The sequence below is a fragment of the Cyanistes caeruleus genome, chromosome 30, assembly GCF_971803275.1.
Source record: "Cyanistes caeruleus chromosome 30, bCyaCae1.hap1.1, whole genome shotgun sequence".
NCBI lineage: Eukaryota > Metazoa > Chordata > Aves > Passeriformes > Paridae > Cyanistes > Cyanistes caeruleus.
In genome coordinates this window covers 2,048,593-2,065,588 of record NC_141730.1, presented here as the reverse complement: position 1 = coordinate 2,065,588, position 16,996 = coordinate 2,048,593, and the positions used below count along the sequence as shown (strand labels likewise).

General features: G+C 62.8%; 2 protein-coding genes across 9 annotated transcripts; both read left to right on the top strand.

Moving 5' to 3' along the window:
• Nucleotides 1-652: 652 nt before the first annotated feature.
• On the top strand, nucleotides 653-8,689 carry S100A10 (S100 calcium binding protein A10). Of its 6 annotated transcripts, none has more exons than XM_086866380.1 (4): nucleotides 653-1,030; nucleotides 1,100-1,115; nucleotides 4,938-5,094; nucleotides 7,857-8,689. In XM_086866380.1, exons 3-4 carry the CDS (start codon nucleotides 4,963-4,965, stop codon nucleotides 8,016-8,018), a joined length of 294 nt encoding a protein of 97 aa, XP_086722506.1. In that variant the 5' UTR covers nucleotides 653-1,030; nucleotides 1,100-1,115; nucleotides 4,938-4,962; the 3' UTR covers nucleotides 8,019-8,689. The 6 variants fall into 6 exon arrangements, with proteins under 6 accessions (XP_086722506.1, XP_086722504.1, XP_086722505.1 ...); XM_086866378.1 differs by having other exon boundaries at nucleotides 653-1,068; nucleotides 1,099-1,115; XM_086866379.1 differs by having other exon boundaries at nucleotides 653-1,068; nucleotides 1,099-1,115; nucleotides 4,935-5,094.
• A 1,123-nt stretch (nucleotides 8,690-9,812) lies between these two features.
• On the top strand, nucleotides 9,813-15,576 carry LOC111943895 (acyl-coenzyme A thioesterase THEM4-like). 3 transcript variants are annotated; one of them, XM_086866369.1, is made up of 7 exons: nucleotides 9,813-9,865; nucleotides 10,345-10,437; nucleotides 10,526-10,753; nucleotides 12,125-12,305; nucleotides 13,152-13,262; nucleotides 14,300-14,424; nucleotides 14,962-15,576. In XM_086866369.1, the coding sequence occupies exons 3-7, from the start codon at nucleotides 10,540-10,542 to the stop codon at nucleotides 15,006-15,008; spliced, it is 678 nt and encodes a 225-aa protein (XP_086722495.1). In that variant the 5' UTR covers nucleotides 9,813-9,865; nucleotides 10,345-10,437; nucleotides 10,526-10,539; the 3' UTR covers nucleotides 15,009-15,576. The 3 variants fall into 3 exon arrangements, with proteins under 3 accessions (XP_086722495.1, XP_086722496.1, XP_086722497.1); XM_086866370.1 differs by lacking the exons at nucleotides 9,813-9,865; nucleotides 14,300-14,424; nucleotides 14,962-15,576 and adding an exon at nucleotides 13,659-13,804 and having other exon boundaries at nucleotides 10,173-10,437; XM_086866371.1 differs by lacking the exons at nucleotides 9,813-9,865; nucleotides 14,300-14,424 and having other exon boundaries at nucleotides 10,174-10,437.
• The last annotated feature ends 1,420 nt before the right edge of the window (nucleotides 15,577-16,996 follow it).

The window sequence follows — 16,996 nt, the reverse complement described above, 5'->3', positions numbered from 1 at the left end:
GAGGGGACAATGAGGGGACCATGAGGGGACAATGTGGGCACAGTGTGGGGACAATGTGGGGCGAAGACAACGGGAGGGGCAGCGAGGACAATGCGGGACAAGGTGGCGCTGTGGGGACAAGGGAGGAGTCCCCGCTGAGGGCGGGGGGGACACGCTGGCGATGGGGAGGCGACAATGGGGGAGGGGTCGGTGCCACAGGGAGGCGACAATGGGGGAGGGGTCGGTGCCACCCCCTGTGCCCCCATTGCCCGCGCGTGTCCCCTCCCCTCCCCCCAAAGCGTCACCTTTGCCCCTGCCTGGCTCCGGGGGAAACTGAGGCAGCGCCAGGGCGGGGAGGGGACACGGGGGGGGTGACCTGGGTGTGTCCCCCCCCTCCCCCCCCCCCGTTCGCTGTTCGCTGCCCGCGGGGCCCCACACCCAATTAGTGATTGTAATTGTAATTAGTGTCATTAACGCGGCACGCGCCGCCGCGGCGCCGGGCCCTGCGGGGGGGGGGGGGTCCCGGTGTCCGGGGGGGGGGTCCCGGGATGGACCGAGGGGACACGGAGGGGACACGGAGGGGACACGGAGCACAACGGGGGGGTCTGGGGGTGTCCCCATGTCCGGGGGGGTCACTCGGGAACGGAAAGGGGGAGCCGGGAGGGGGTCCCGGAATAGAACCGGGGCTCTTGGGCGGGGTCCCCGGTGTCCGGAGTGTCGCCGGTGTCCCGTGAGGGGACACGGGAGGGTTCCCCGGGGTTACCGGCGCTTTCCGGGGGGTCCCCGGTGTCCGGAGGGTCCCGGGGGTGTCCCGGGTGTCCCGGTCCGGTGCCGGTGTTGCGGGGGGATGCAGTCCCGGGGCGGGGCGCGGTGCCCGGGCGGTGTCCGGGCGGTCCCGGTGAGTCACGGTGGCCGCCCCGAGCCTCCCCCCGCGCCCCCCGGTCCGGCCCGCCCCCGCCGTGCCTATCCCGGGCCGGGCCGCGCCCCGCCACTGCCCGCACCGACACCGCCACCACCGGCACTGCCCGCACCGACACCGGCACCGGCACCGGCACCGGCACTGCCCGCACCGACACCGGCACCGGCACCACCGGCACTGCCCGCACCGACACCGGCACCGAGCGCAGCCCCGCACGGTGAGTGCGTGCCGCACCCCGGAACCGGGGTCACTCCTGCACCCCCAAAACCGGGGAACCCCATCCCTAAACCCCCTTTTGGGGGACCCCCGCCCAGCCCCGGGAACGGGGAGGGTCACTCTGTTCTGATGGGGGATCGCTTCTGCACCCCTAAACCGGGGGGACCCCATCCCTAAATCCCCCTTTTGGGGGGACCCCGCTCAGCCCCGGGAACGGGGAGGGTCACTCCTGCACCCCAAAAAGGGGGGACCCCATCCCTAAACCCCCTTTTGGGGCACCCCCTGACGACCCCGAGAACGGAGAGGGTCACTGTTCTGATGGGGGATCGCTTCTGCACCCCAAAACCGGGGGGATCCCATCCCTAAATCCCCCTTTGGGGGACCCCCGCCCAGCCCCGGGAATGGGGAGGGTCACTCCTGCACCCCAAAAAGGGCGAACCCCATCCCTAAATCCCCTTTTTGGGGACCCCTGCCCTGCCCCTCTCCCGGGGAACCCCATCTCGGTGCCCTTTTTTGGGGGGGCTCAATCCTTCAGCCCACTTTAGGGGGGCTCCGTCCCGCACCCCGATTTTGGGGGGGGTCTCTATGCCAAACCCCGTTTTGGGGAGGATCAATCCTGACCCCAAATTTGGGGACCCCGATCTCGCACCCCGATTTTGGCGGGGAGGAATCTTGAGCATCACTTTGGGGCACCCCATCCCTGTCCCGCACTTTGGGGGGCTCTTAACCCCAAACCCCCTTTTGGGGGGGGTCCCACCCTTTGCGGAAATTCACTTTTGGGGCGGTTCCTCCTTTTTTTGGGGGTTCCCCCTTTTTGGGGCGGTTCCCTTTTCCTTTGGGGTTACTTTTGCTGACGGTTCCTCCTTTTTTTGGGGGGGAATCTCCTTTCTTGGGTGTGCCCCCCTTTTCTTGCGGTCGCTTTTGGGGGGGTTCCCCCTTTTTTTTGGGGGGGGGGATCATTTTGTGAGTTCCTCCTTTTTTCGGGGATCCCTCTTATTTTTGGGATTCTCCTTTTGGGGCGGGCTTTTTCCCTTTTTGGGGCGGTTTCCCGTTTTTTGGGGCGGTTCCCCTTTTTCCGGCGGTCACTTTTGGGGGAGTTTCCTCCTTTTTTTCGGTTTTTTTAGGGGGGGGAGGGATGGGGGAAACTGAGGCAGGGCCCCCTTGGGGAGGGGCTACGGGACCGCCCCCCCCCGTGAGTCACCGGGGTGTCCCCAAAGCGGGGGGGGGACAGCGGCCACACCCTCGGGACGTGTCCCCCTCCTGTCCCCCCCGCGCTGAGTCACACCCGGAGCATTCCCGGACATTCCTGGGAAATCCAACGGCTCTGGAATCCGCGGCGCGGCGCGGGGGGGATTTGGGCGGTCCTGGAGGGGATTTGGGGGATCCGGGAGGGAATTTTGGGGCTCCAGGAGGAATTTTGGGAGTCACAGGAGGGAATTTGGGGGGGTCCAGGAGGGAATTTTGGGGCTCCAGGAGATATTTTGGGGGTCCAGGAGGAATTTTGGGGGTCCAGGAGGAATTTTGTGGCTCCAGGAGATATTTTGGGGCTCCAGGAGGAATTCTGGGGCTCCAGGAGGAATTTTGGGAGTCACAGGAGGGAATTTGGGGGGGCCCAGGAGGAGTTTGGGATGTCCAGGAGGAGTTTGAGGGATGCAGGAGGGAATTTTGGGGGTTTGGGAGGAATTTTGGGAGTCCCAGGAGAGAATTTTGGGGCTCCAGGAGGAATTTTGGGGCTCCAGGCGATATTTTGGGGGTCCAGGAGGAATTTTGGGAGTCACAGGAGGGAATTTGGGGGGATCCAGGAGGAGTTTGGGACGTCCAGGAGGAGTTTGAGGGATGAAGGAGGAAATTTTGGGCATCCAGGAGGAGTTTGAGGGATGCAGGAGGGAATTTTGGGGGTCCAGGAGGAATGTTGGGGATCCCAGGAGGAAATTTTGGGGCTCCAGGAGATATTTTGGGGGTCCAGGAGGAATTTTGGGGATCCCAGGAGGGAATTTTGGGGCTCCAGGAGATATTTTGGGGGTCCAGGAGGAATTTTGGGGATCCCAGGAGGAATTTTGGGAGTCACAGGAGGGAATTTGGGGGGATCCAGGAGGAGTTTGGGACGTCCAGGAGGGAATTTGGGGGGTCCAGGAGGAGTTTGAGGGATGCAAGAGGGAATTTTGGGGGTCCCAGGAGGGAATTTTGGGGGTCCAGGAGGAATTTTGGGGGTCCCAGGAGGGAATTTTGGGGGTCCAGGAGGAATTTTGGGGATCCAAGAGAGAATTTAGGGTGTCCAGGAGGGAATGTTGGGGTTCCCAGGATGAATTTGGGGGGTCCCAGTGGAATTTGGGAGTTCCCAGTCGTAATTTTGGGGTTTCCAGGCAGAATTTTGAGGTTTCTGGGGGGAAATTTGGGGTCCCCAGGGGGAATTTTGATGTTCCCATTGGGAAATTTGAAGTTCCTGGGGAAAAATTTTGGGGTTCTCAGTGGGAATTTGGGATTCCCAGTCAGAAATTTGGAGTTCCTGAGGGAAATTTTGGGGTTCCCATTGGGAATTTTGGGGTTCCCATCGGGAATTTTGGGGTTCCCATCAGGAATTTTGCCTTTCCTATTGGGAATTTTGGGTTTCTCATTAGGAATTGGGGTTTCCCATTGGGATTTTTGATGTTCCCATTGGGATTTTTGATGTTCCCATTGGGATTTTTGAGGGTCCCATTGGGAATTGGGGTTTCCCATTGGGATTTTTGATGCTCCCATTGGGATTTTTGATGTTCCCATTGGGATTTTTTGAGGTTCCCATTGGGATTTTTGAGGGTCCCACTGGGAATTGGGGTTTCCCATTGGGATTTTTGATGTTCCCACCAGGATTTTTGAGGTTCCAACTGGGATTTTTTGATGTTCCCATTGGGATTTTTGAGGGTCCCATTGGGATTTTTGATGTTCCCATTGGGATTTTGGGATTTTTGATGTTCCCACTGGGATTTTTGAGGTTCCTACTGGGAATTGGGGTTTCCCATTGGGATTTTTGATGCTCCCATTGGGATTTTTGAGGGTCCCATTGGGAATTGGGGTTTCCCATTGGGATGTTTGATGTTCCCACTGGGATTTTTGAGGGTCCCATTGGGATTTTTGATGTTCCCATTGGGATTTTTGAGGTTCCCATTGGGATTTTTGAGGTTCCCACTGGGAATTGGAGTTTCCCATTGGGATTTTTGAGGGTCCCATTGGGATTTTTGAGGGTCCCATTGGGATTTTTGATGTTCCCATTGGGATTTTTGAGGTTCCCACTGGGAATTGGGGTTTCCCATTGGGATTTTTGATGCTCCCATCGGGATTTTTGAGGTTCCCATTGGGATTTTTGAGGTTCCCACTGGGAATTGGAGTTTCCCATTGGGATTTTTGATGTTCCCATTGGGATTTTTGAGGTTCCAACTGGGATTTTTTGATGTTCCCATTGGGATTTTTGATGTTCCCACCAGGATTTTTGAGGTTCCCATTGGGATTTTTGAGGTTCCCATTGGGATTTTTGATGTTCCCATTGGGATTTTTGAGGTTCCCACTGGGATTTTTGAGGTTCCCATTGGGATGTTTGATGTTCCCACTGGGATGTTTGATGTTCCCACTGGGATGTTTGATGTTCCCATTGGGATTTTTGAGGGTCCCATTGGGAATTGGGGTTTCCCATTGGGATTTTTGATGTTCCCACTGGGATGTTTGATGTTCCCATTGGGATTTTTGATGTTCCCATTGGGATTTTGGGATTTTTGATGTTCCCACTGGGATTTTTGATGTTCCCACTGGGAACTGGGGTTTCCCATGGGGAATTTGTGCTTCCCAGCAGGAATTTGGGCACTGCAGGACCCAGGATGCCGTCGCAGCTGGAGCACGCCATGGAGACGCTGATGTTCACCTTCCACAAGTACGCAGGGGACAAGGAGCACCTGGCCAAGGAGGACCTGCGGGCGCTCATGGACAAGGAATTCCCGGGATTCCTCGAGGTGGGCGCGGCGGAGGGGATGGGAGGGACAGGAGGAGCTGGAGAACCCCAGGATCTGATCCCATAAACCTTGGGATCAGACCCAATAGAACCCTGGGGTTGGCTCCCATAAAACTCTGGGGTCAGATCCCACAAACCCGGAGATCAAATCCTACAGAACCCCGGATCAGAGCCCGTAAACCCTGGGATCACACCCCATAAAACTGGGGATGGGATCCCATAAAGCCCAGGATTGGATCCCATAAAATCCCCGGATCAGATTCCATTAACCTTGGGATCAAATCCTATAGAACCCCAGAATCAGACCCCATAAACCTTGGGATGGGATCCCATAAACCCTAGGATCAAACTCTATAGAACCCTGGGATTAGATCCCATAGAACCCTGGGACAGAACCCCACAGTGCCCCGGGATCAGCCCCTATAAAACCCTGGGACCAGGGGACGATGATCCCCCCATTCCCTTTCCCCCGTTCCTATTTGGGATCTGACCCCGTTCCCATTTGGGATCTGACCCCATTCCCGTGTGGGATCTGACCCCGTTCCCATGGGGGATCTGACCCCGATCCCATGGGGGATCTGACCCCGTTCCCATGGGGGATGTGACCCCGTTCCCATGGGGGATCTGACCCCATTCCCGTGTGGGATCTCTGACCCCGTTCCCGTGTGGGATCTGACCCCATTCCTGCATGGGATCTGACCCCGTTCCCGTGTGGGATCTGACCCCGTTCCCGTGTGGGATCTGACCCCATTCCCATTTGGGATCTGACCCCATTCCCGTGTGGGATCTGACCCCATTCCCGTGTGGGATCTGACCCCGTTCCCATTTGGGATCTGACCCCGTTCCCATGGGGGATCTGACCCCGTTCCCGTGTGGGATCTCTGACCCCGTTCCCATGGGGGATCTGACCCCGTTCCCATTTGGGATCTGACCCCGTTCCCATGGGGGATCTGACCCCGTTCCCATGTGGGATCTGACCCCGTTCCCATGGGGGATCTGACCCCGTTCCCATTTGGGATCTGACCCCGTTCCCATGGGGGATCTGACCCCGTTCCCATTTGGGATCTGACCCCGTTCCCATGGGGGATCTGACCCCGTTCCCATTTGGGATCTGACCCCGTTCCCATGTGGGATCTGACCCCGTTCCCATTTGGGATCTGACCCCGTTCCCGTTTGGGATCTGACCCCGTTCCCGTGTGGGATCTGACCCCGTTCCCATTTGGGATCTGACCCCGTTCCCATGTGGGATCTGACCCCGTTCCCATGTGGGATCTGACCCCGTTCCCATGTGGGTTCTGACCCCGTTCCCATGGGGGATCTGACCCCGTTCCCATTTGGGATCTGACCCCGTTCCCATGTGGGATCTGACCCCGTTCCCATTTGGGATCTGACCCCGTTCCCATGTGGGATCTGACCCCGTTCCCATGTGGGATCTGACCCCGTTCCCATTTGGGATCTGACCCCGTTCCCGTTAGGGATCTGACCCCGTTCCCGTGTGGGATCTGACCCCGTTCCCATTTGGGATCTGACCCCGTTCCCATGGGGGATCTGACCCCGTTCCCATGGGGGATCTGACCCCGTTCCTGTGTGGGATCTGACCCCGTTCCCGTGTGGGATCTCTGACCCCGTTCCCGTGTGGGATCTGACCCCGTTCCCGTTTGGGATCTCTGACCCCGTTCCCATTTGGGATCTGACCCCGTTCCCATGGGGGATCTGACCCCGTTCCCGTGTGGGATCTGACCCCGTTCCCGTTTGGGATCTCTGACCCCGTTCCCATGTGGGATCTGACCCCGTTCCCATTTGGGATCTGACCCCGTTCCCGTGTGGGATCTGACCCCGTTCCCATGTGGGATCTGACCCCGTTCCCATGGGGGATCTGACCCCGTTCCCGTGTGGGATCTCTGACCCCGTTCCCGTGTGGGATCTGACCCCGTTCCCGTGTGGGATCTGGCCCCGTTCCCGTGTGGGATCTGACCCCGTTCCCGTGTGGGATCTGACCCCGTTCCCATTTGGGATCTGACCCCGTTCCCGTGTGGGATCTGACCCCGTTCCCATGGGGGATCTGACCCCGTTCCCATGTGGGATCTGACCCCGTTCCCATTTGGGATCTGACCCCGTTCCCATGTGGGATCTGACCCCGTTCCCGTGTGGGATCTGACCCCGTTCCCATTTGGGATCTGACCCCGTTCCCGTGTGGGATCTGACCCCGTTCCCGTGTGGGATCTGGCCCCGTTCCCATGTGGGATCTGACCCCGTTCCCATTTGGGATCTGACCCCGTTCCCATGTGGGATCTGACCCCGTTCCCGTGTGGGATCTGACCCCGTTCCCATTTGGGATCTGACCCCGTTCCCGTGTGGGATCTGACCCCGTTCCCGTGTGGGATCTGGCCCCGTTCCCATGTGGGATCTGACCCCATTCCCATGTGGGATCTGACCCCGTTCCCATGTGGGATCTGACCCCGTTCCCATTTGGGATCTGACCCCGTTCCCGTGTGGGATCTGACCCCGTTCCCGTGTGGGATCTGACCCCGTTCCCATTTGGGATCTCTGACCCCGTTCCCATTTGGGATCTGACCCCATTCCCGTGTGGGATCTGACCCCGTTCCCATTTGGGATCTGACCCCGTTCCCGTGTGGGATCTGACCCCGTTCCCGTGTGGGATCTGACCCCGTTCCCGTGTGGGATCTGACCCCGTTCCCGTGTGGGATCTGGCCCCGTTCCCATTTGGGATCTCTGACCCTTTTTCGCGGTGTTTTCCCCCAGAACCAGCGGGACCCGCAGGCGCTGGAGCGGATCCTGCGGGATGTGGAGCAGAGCCGCGATGGCCGCGTTGGCTTCCAGGGCTTCTTCTCGCTGGTGGCCGGGCTGACCATCGCCTGCAACGACTACTTCGTGCTGCACATGAAACAGCGCGGCCGCCGCTGAGGGACCCCCGGGACCCCCCCGGGGAGCCCCCACCCACCCCGGGGAGCCCCCCATGCACCCAGGGGTGCCCCCCACCCACCCCAGCTTCACCCCAAACCTGCCTCGGATCCTGTCCCCAAATCCTAAATGTGCCCCAATCCCTCTGCCTTGGGGTTCTGACCCCTCCTCTTGAGCTCCTGAACCCCCCCTAGGGGGATTGAGACCCCCTCCCCATCCAGGGGTGCCCCCCCACCCATCCAGGGGTGCCCCCCACCCATCCAAGCTTCACCCCAAACCCGCCTTGGATCCTGTCCCCAAATCCTAAATCCAAAATCCTAAATGTGCCCCGATCCCTCTGCCTTGGGGTTCTGACCCCTCTTCCTGAACCCCTGAGCCCCCCCTGGGGGGATTGAGACCCCCCCACCCACCCCAGGGTGCCCCCCACCCACCCAGGGGTGCCCCCCACCCATCCAGGGGTGCCACCCCAAACCCACCTCGGATCCCGTCCCAACCCCAAACCTGTGCCTCGATTTCCCCCTTGTGGTTCTGAGCCCCCCCCGGGGGGATTGAGACCCCCCCCACACCCACGGGTGCCCCCCACCCACCCGGAGGAGCCCCCCAAGCTCCCCTCAGGGGGTGCCCCCGCCCTGGGGTGCTGCCCTGGGTCCCCAATAAAGGGCTTTTGTATGAAACCGCGGCTCTCTGTTCCTGGGGTCCCTTTGGGGTCCCTTTGGGGTCCCTTTGGGGTCTCTGGGGTCCCTTTGGGTCCCTTTGGGGTCCCTTTGGGGTCTCTGGGATCTTTTTGGGGTCCCTTTGGGGTCCATTTGGGTCCCTTTGGGGTCCCTTTGGGTCCCTTTGGGGTCTCTGGGGTCCCTTTGGGGTCCCTTTGGGGTCTCTGGGATATTTTTGGGGTCCCTTTGGGGTCTCTGGGGTCCCTTTGGGGTCTCTGGGATCTTTTTGGGGTCCCTTTGGGGTCCCTTTGTGGTCCCTTTGGGGTCTCTGGGGTCCCTTTGGGGTCCCTTTGGGGTCCCTTTGGGGTCTCTGGGATATTTTTGGGGTCCCTTTGGGGCCCTTTGGGGTCTCTGGGGTCCCTTTGGGGTCCATTTGGGGTCCTTTGGGGTCCCTTTGGGTCCCTTTGGGGTCTCTGGGGTCCCTTTGGGTCCCTTTGGGGTCTCTGGGGTCCCTTTGGGGTCCCTTTGGGGTCCCTTTGGGGTCTCTGGGGTCCCTTTGGGTCCCTTTGGGGTCTCTGGGGTGCTTTTGGGGTCCCTTTGGGGTCTCTGGGGTCCCTTTGGGGTCCCTTTGGGGTCTCTGGGGTGCTTTTGGGGTCCCTTTGGGGTCTCTGGGGTCCCTTTGGGTCCCTTTGGGGTCCCTTTGGGGTCTCTGGGGTGCTTTTGGGGTCCCCGAGCCCTTCAGGTCCCCCCGGGGTCCCTCTGGGGACACTCGGGGCCGTTTGGGGCTATGGGGGAGCTCTGTGGGGTTCTAGAGGATTCCATAGGGTTCCATAGGGGTTCCATGGGGTTCTATGGGGTTCTAGAGCATTCCATAGGGTTCTAGAGGATTCCATAGGGTTCCATAGGGGTTCTATGGGGTTCTAGAGGATTCCATAGGGTTCCATAGGGTTACATAGGGTTCTAGAGGATTCCATAGGGTTCTATAGGGGTTCCATGGGGTTCTAGAGGGTTCCATAGGGTTCCATAGGGGTTCTAGAGGATTCCATAGGGTTACATAGGGTTCTAGAGGATTCCATAGGGGTTCCATAGGGGTTCCACAGGGCTCCGTTCCGGCCCCTCAGGCCCCGCCCCCGGAAGCGGGGAAGCCCCGGAAGCCCCGTGACGTCACGGTGGTGGGCGGGGCCTGGGCGCGCGCGGGTGCGGGCAGAGCGGGGGGACCCGGGGGGGTGACACGGGAGGGGACACGGGAGGGGACACAGGGGACAGGAGGGGACACGGGGGGACGGGGGGGGCACGGGAGGGGACACTGGGGGACGGGGGGACATGAGGGGGACACGGGAGGGGACACGGGGGGACACGGGGGGACGGGGGGACATGAGGGGGACACGGGGAGGGGAGACAGGGGGGACACGGGGGGACATGAGTGGGACACGGGGGGACACGGGGGGACATGAGAGGGACACGGGGGGACAAAGGCGCCGGGGGGGACACGGGCTCGGGGGTGACATTGGCTGGGGGTGGGGGTGACAGGTGACGTCACGAGCAGCGTGGCGGGGGCCGCTGCGACAGCGCTCGTGACGTCACCGGCGGGTGTGACATCAAAGCCGGCGTCACTGAGCGGCTGTGACGTCAGCGGTGACCTCACCAGCCACGTGTGACATCACCAATTACCCCAGGTGTGACGTCACCCGTGACCTCGCCAACCGCCCGCCACATCGCCGGTGACGTCACCGACCGCGCGCGACGTCCTCGGCGCCACCGCGCTCCAGGTGCGACCGCGCCGGTGACGTCATTACCCGCGCGTGACGCCGGCGGTGACGTCACCGAGCGGCGTGACGTCACGGCCCGTCCCCGCAGGTGTCCCCGCGGCCATGCTGCCCCGCCTGGCGCTGCCCCGGGCCCTGCCCGCCGTCCCCGGGGCGCGGCGCTGTCACCGGCCGTGTCCCCCCCCCCGGGACCTGGCTGTCCCCAACCCCGGCTGGAGCGAGCGCATGCGGTGGCACTACGGTCACCTGCTGGCCACGGCCACCGCCCGCGGCTGGACACGGCTGCCGTCCTTCCGCCGCGCACGGCTGCACGGCACGCGTGCGTCACACGAGGGTCACCGGGGTCACTGGGGTCACCTGGGGGTCACCTGGGGGTCACCTGCCTCACCTGGGTCACCTGGGGGTCACCTGGGGGTCACCTGGGTCACCTGGGGGTCACCTGGGGGTCACCGGGGTCACCTGGGTCACCTGGGGGTCACCTGGGGGTCACCTGGGGGTCACCGGGGTCACCTGGGGGTCACCTGGGGATCACCTGCCTCACATGGGGGTCACCTGGGGGTCACCTGGGTCATCTGGGGGTCACCTGGGGGTCACCTTTGTCACCTAAGTGTCACCTGAGTGTCACCTGGGGGTCACCTGCATCACCTGGGGGTCACCTGGGTCACCTGAGTGTCACCTGGAGGTCACCTGTCACCTGTGTGTCACCTGTCACCTGTGTGTCACCTGAGTGTCACCCGCACCACCTGAATGTCACCTGTGTCACCTGTGTCACCTCTGTGTCACCTGTCATCTGAGTGTCACCTGTGCTACCTGTGTGTCACCTGTGTCACCTGTCACCCACGTCACCTGAGGGTCACCTCTGTGTCACCTGAGGGTCACCTCTGTGTCACCTAGGTCAATTGTGTCACCTGTCACCTGTGTCACCTGTGTGTCACCTGGGTCACCTGAGGGTCACCTGAGTGTCATTTCTGTGTCACCTGTCACCCATGTCACCTGTGCTACCTGTGTGTCACCTGTGTCACCTGTCACCCACGTCACCTGAGGGTCACCTCTGTGTCACCTAGGTCAATTGTGTCACCTGTGTCACCTGTGTGTCACCTGGCTCACCTGAGGGTCACCTGAGTGTCATTTCTGTGTCACCTGTCACCCATGTCACCTGTGTCACCTGTGTGTCACCTGTGTCACCTGTGTCACCTGTCACCCATCTCACCTGTATCCCCAATATCCCCAGTGTCACCTGTGTCCCCAATGTCCCCAAACCCCGCCACCGCCTCCCTGCTGGGTCCCCGGTGTCCCCAGATGTCCCCAAACTCCTGTCACCGTGTCCTGGGTGTCCTGCCAGGGTCCCCAAGGCGCTGCCACTGCGGTGTCCCCGTGGGTGTCCCCAGTCCCCGGTGACCCCCCTGTCCCCATGTCCCTGCTGTGTCCCCAGCCCTGTCACCTCGGTGTCCCCATGTCCCTCCCGGCGTGTCCCCAAATCCCCTGGAGCCCGTCCTTGGTTTGTCCCCAGTGTCCCCAAAGCCTCTGTCCCCCCCTGCTGTGTCCCCAGTGTCCCCAAAGCCCCTGTCCCCCCCTGCTGTGTCCCCAGTGTCCCCAAAGCCCCTGTCCCCCCCTGCTGTGTCCCCGGTGTCCCCAAAGCCCCCGCTGTGTCCCCGGTGTCCCCAGCCCGGTGACAGCGCTGTCCCCGCAGAGGTGCCGGGGCTGGCCGGTGACGGTGACGGTGACAGTGACGGTGACGGTGACACGCGGCTGTTCCCGAGGGCCATCGAGGGGGACGGGGACGGCTTTGAGTTCGCCATGTTCCTCAGTGTCCCCGAGCGCCGCCTGCGCTGCCTCTGCCAGCCCGGGCCCTTCCTGGAGGGACACCCGGGGTGAGTGACACACACTGTCACCCATTGTCACCTATTGTCACCCATTGTCACCTCCTGTCATCCCCTGTCACCCACTGTCACCCACTGTCACCCACTGTCACCTCTGCCAGCCTGGGCCCTTCCTGGAGGGACACCCGGGGTGAGTGACACACACTGTCACCTCCTGTCACCTATTGTCACCCATTGTCACCTCCTGTCACCCACTGTCACCCATTGTCACCCACTGTCACCTCCTGTCATCCCCTGTCACCCATTGTCACCTCCTGTCACCCATTGTCACCTCCTGTCACCTCTGCCAGCCCGGGCCCTTCCTGGAGGGACACCCGGGGTGAGTGACACACATTGTCACCTATTGTCACCTATTGTCACCTCCTGTCACCTCCTGTCATCCCCTGTCACCCATTGTCACCCATTGTCACCTCCTGTCACCCATTGTCACCCACTGTCACCCATTGTCACCTCCTGTCACCTCCTGTCACCCATTGTCACCTCCTGTCACCCACTGTCACCCATTGTCACCCATTGTCACCCATTGTCACCTCTGCCACCCCGTGCCCTTCCTGGAGGGACACCCGGGGTGAGTGACACACACTGTCACCCCCTGTCACCTATTGTCACCTCCTGTCACCCATTGTCACTTATTGTCACCCACCGTCACCCACTGTCACCTCCTGTCACCTGTGCCAGCCCAGGCCCTTCCTGGAGGGGCACCCATGGTGACACCCCTGTCACCTGCTGTCACCTCTGTGACACCCCTGTCACGACAACCCCAATGTCCCCTGGTGTCCCCAATGTCACCAGTATCCCCAATGTCCCCAATGTCCCCGCTGTCCCCACTGTCCCCAGGCTGACCCACGGCGGTGCCATCGCCACCCTCATCGACACCTCCCTGGGGACGCTGGCGCTGGCTCTGGCCGGGCGGGTGGTGACAGCCACCCTCAGCATCGACTACGTGGCGTGAGTGGCACTGTCCCCGTGTCCCCAAGGTCAGGGTGTCCCCAAGGGCTCTCAGGGTGTCCCCAAGGTCGGGGTGTCCCCAGGGGCTCTCAGGGTGTCCCCAAGAAGGGTCTGAATGTCCTCAGAGCTCAGGGGTGTCCCCAAGGGTGTCTTAAATGTCCCCAAGGGTGGCGTGAGTGTCCCCAGGGGAGGGGACACACACCTGGGGTGACACCGGAGGGACCAGGGGACACCGGGGTGACCGGGAGGGGGCATGAGAGGGACATGGGGGTGACCAGGGTGGCACTGGGGGACCGGGGAGGGGACACAAAGGGACACTGAGGTGACCGGGGAGGACCCAGGGGGCCATGGCAGTGACCAGGCCCCGGTGTCACTGTGTGTCCCCAATGTCCCCAGGCCTGTCCCCCTGCGCTCGGTGCTGCTCCTGGAGGTGACAGGGCTGTCCCCAATGTCCCCAATGTCCCCAATGTCCCCAGGCCTGTCCCCCTGCGCTCGGTGCTGCTGCTGGAGGTGACAGGGCTGTCCCCAATGTCCCCGATGTCCCCAATGTCTCCGATGTCCCCAGGCCTGTCCCCCTGCGCTCGGCGCTGCTCCTGGAGGTGACAGGGCTGTCCCCAATGTCCCCAATGTCCCCAATGTCCCCAGGCCTGTCCCCCTGCGCTCGGTGCTGCTCCTGGAGGTGACAGGGCTGTCCCCAATGTCCCCAATGTCCCCGATGTCCCCGATGTCCCCAATGTCCCCAATGTCCCCAGGCCTGTCCCCCTGCGCTCGGTGCTGCTCCTGGAGGTGACAGGGCTGTCCCCAATGTCCCCAATGTCCCCGATGTCCCCGATGTCCCCAATGTCCCCAATGTCCCCAGGCCTGTCCCCCTGCGCTCGGTGCTGCTGCTGGAGGTGACAGGGCTGTCCCCAATGTCCCCGATGTCCCCGATGTCCCCGATGTCCCCAGGCCTGTCCCCCTGCGCTCGGTGCTGCTGCTGGAGGTGACAGGGCTGTCCCCAATGTCCCCGATGTCCCCGATGTCCCCGATGTCCCCAGGCCTGTCCCCCTGCGCTCGGTGCTGCTCCTGGACGCGTTCCTGGAGCGCCGCGAGGGCCGGAAGCTCTTCCTGGGCTGTGACCTGAGGGACGCCGAGGGGGACACGCTGCACGCCAGGGCCACCGGTGAGGGGACACCGGGGACACCGGGGACACCGGGGGGCTGGGGACAATGGGGACACCAGGGGGGGCTGGGGACATCAGGGACACCAGGGGGGGCTGGGGACAATGGGGACACGCTGCACGCCAGGGCCACCGGTGAGGGGACACCGGGGACACCGGGGACACCGGGGGGGGCTGGGGACAATGGGGACACGCTGCACGCCAGGGCCACCGGTGAGGGGACACCGGGGACACCAGGGGGGGGCTGGGGACACCGGGGACACCGGGGGGGGGCTGGGGTCACCGGGGACACGCTGCACGCCAGGGCCACCGGTGAGGGGACACCAGGGACACCAGGGGGGGCTGGGGACAATGGGGACACCGGGGGGGGCTGGGGACACCGGGGACACGCTGCATGCCAGGGTGAGGGGACAGGGGACAGGGCTGGGGACATCCCGGGGGGCTGGGGACAGTCTGAGGACACTGGGGACAATCTCAGGGGGCTGGGGACACGCTTGGGGACACCGGGGTCCCCACCTGAGGTGTCCCCTCTGTCCCCAGGGCTCTTCATCCAGCAGGACCTTCCCAAGGCGGGGCGGGGACAGTGACCTGTGACTGTCACCTGTGTCACCTGTGTGTCACCTGCGACACCCGTCTGTGACCTGTGTGTCACTGTGTGTCACCTGTGTGTCACCTGTGTCACCTGTGTGTCACCTGTGTGTCACCTGTGACACCTGTGACTGTCACCTATGTCACCTGTGTGTCACCAGTGACACCTGTCTGTGACCTGTGTGTCACTGTGTGTCACCTGTGTGTCACCTGTGTGTCACCTGTGACACCTGTGACACCTGTGACTGTCACCTGTGTCACCTGTGTGTCACCAGTGACACCTGTCTGTGACCTGTGTGTCACTGTGTGTCACCTGTGTGTCACCTGTGTGTCACCTGTGACACCTGTGACACCTGTGACTGTCACCTGTGTCACCTGTGTGTCACCAGTGTCACCCGTCTGTGACCTGTGTGTCACTGTGTGTCACTGTGTGTCACTGTGTGTCACCTGTGTCACCTGTGTCACCTGTGTCACCCTCGGTGACCTCCGTGTCCCCCTGGATCTACTTCAGTCACCCCTGGGTGACCCCTCTGTGTCCCCCCGTGTCCATCAGAGCCGCTGCCACCACCCCTCGTGTCCCTCGTGTCACTTTGGGGTCCGGGGGGTGTCGGGTGGGTCCCCCCGTGTCCCCCCCGTGTCCCCCCCGTGTCCCCCCCGTGTCCCCCCCGCTGCCACCGCGGGGTCCCCAAGGGGGGGACAGGGGACCGCGGGGGGGGCTGAGTGGGGACACCCCCATTGGGACCTTGGGGGGGTTTGTGGGGGTCCCGCCCCCCAAAACTGAGCCCGGAGCTCCCGCTGGGGGGGACCGGGAGGATCTGGGGGCTCCCCCCCCTCCCCCAAACCCCTCCGTGCCTCAGTTTCCCTGCGGGGGAGATTCGGAACTTTCCCGCGGTTTTTGGGGGGGGGGAGGTGGGGCAGGATGCCGGGGGGGGGAGGGGCGGGGAGATTGGGGGGGGAGGGGCGGGGAGATTGGGGGGGGAGGGGAGGGGAGAGTGGGGGGGGAGGGGCGGGGAGATTGGGGGGGGAGGGGCGGGTGGGGGGAGGGGGGGGCCCCGCGCCCTTAAAGGGCCCCGCCCGGGCCGGGGCTGGAGGGACCCGGAGCCATGAGAGGTGCGGGGGCACGCGCGTGTGCAAGGGGGGGGGGGTGAGTGTGCAAGGGGGGGATGGGAGGGAGGGTGAGTGTGCAAGGGGGGTGAGTGTGCAAGGGGGGAGGGTGAGTGTGCAAGGTGGGGGGTGAGTGTGCAAGGGGGGGATGGGGGGGTGAGTGTGCAAGGGGGGGGATGGGAGGGAGGGTGAGTGTGCAAGGGGGAGGGTGAGTGTGCAAGGTGGGGGTGAGTGTGCAAGGTGGGGGTGAGTGTGCAAGGGGGGGATGGGGGGGTGAGTGTGCAAGGGGGGGAGGGTGAGTGTGCAAGGGGGGATGGGAGGGAGGGTGATTGTGCAAGGGGGGAGGGTGAGTGTGCAAGGGGGGAGGGTGAGTGTGCAAGGGGGGGAGGGTGAGTGTGCAAGGGGGAGGGTGAGTGTGCAAGGGGGGGAGGGTGAGTGTGCAAGGGGGAGGGTGAGTGTGCAAGGGGGGGAGGGTGAGTGTGCAAGGGGGAGGGTGAGTGTGCAAGGGGAGGGTGAGTGTGCAAGGGGGAGGATGAGTGTGCAAGGGGAGGGTGAGTGTGCAAGGGGGGGGTGAGTGTGCAAGGGGGAGGATGAGTGTGCAAGGGGGGGAGGGTGAGTGTGCAAGGGGGGGGTGAGTGTGCAAGGGGGGAGGGTGAGTGTGCAAGGGGGAGGTGAGTGTGCAAGGGGGGGGGTGAGTGTGCAAGGTGGAGGGTGAGTGTGCAAGGGGGAGGATGAGTGTGCAAGGGGGGAGGGTGAGTGTGCAAGGGGGAGGGTGAGTGTGCAAGGGGGGGGTCAGTGTGCAAGGGGGGAGGGTGAGTGTGCAAGGTGGAGGGTGAGTGTGCAAGCGGCACCTCCAGGTGTGCGAGGGAGGTGCGGGGGTGTT

Bases quoted from the DNA above. Each gene is read 5' to 3' on its own strand.
- S100A10 (XM_086866380.1), top strand. From the start codon at position 4,963: ATGCCGTCGCAGCTGGAGCACGCCATGGAGACGCTGATGTTCACCTTC. The intron at 5,095-7,856 runs GTGGGCGCGGCG...GTTTTCCCCCAG, and splicing joins AATTCCCGGGATTCCTCGAG to AACCAGCGGGACCCGCAGGC.
- LOC111943895 (XM_086866369.1), top strand. From the start codon at position 10,540: ATGCTGCCCCGCCTGGCGCTGCCCCGGGCCCTGCCCGCCGTCCCCGGG. The intron at 10,754-12,124 runs GTGCGTCACACG...CTGTCCCCGCAG, and splicing joins CGCACGGCTGCACGGCACGC to AGGTGCCGGGGCTGGCCGGT. The intron at 14,425-14,961 runs GTGAGGGGACAC...CTCTGTCCCCAG, and splicing joins GCTGCACGCCAGGGCCACCG to GGCTCTTCATCCAGCAGGAC.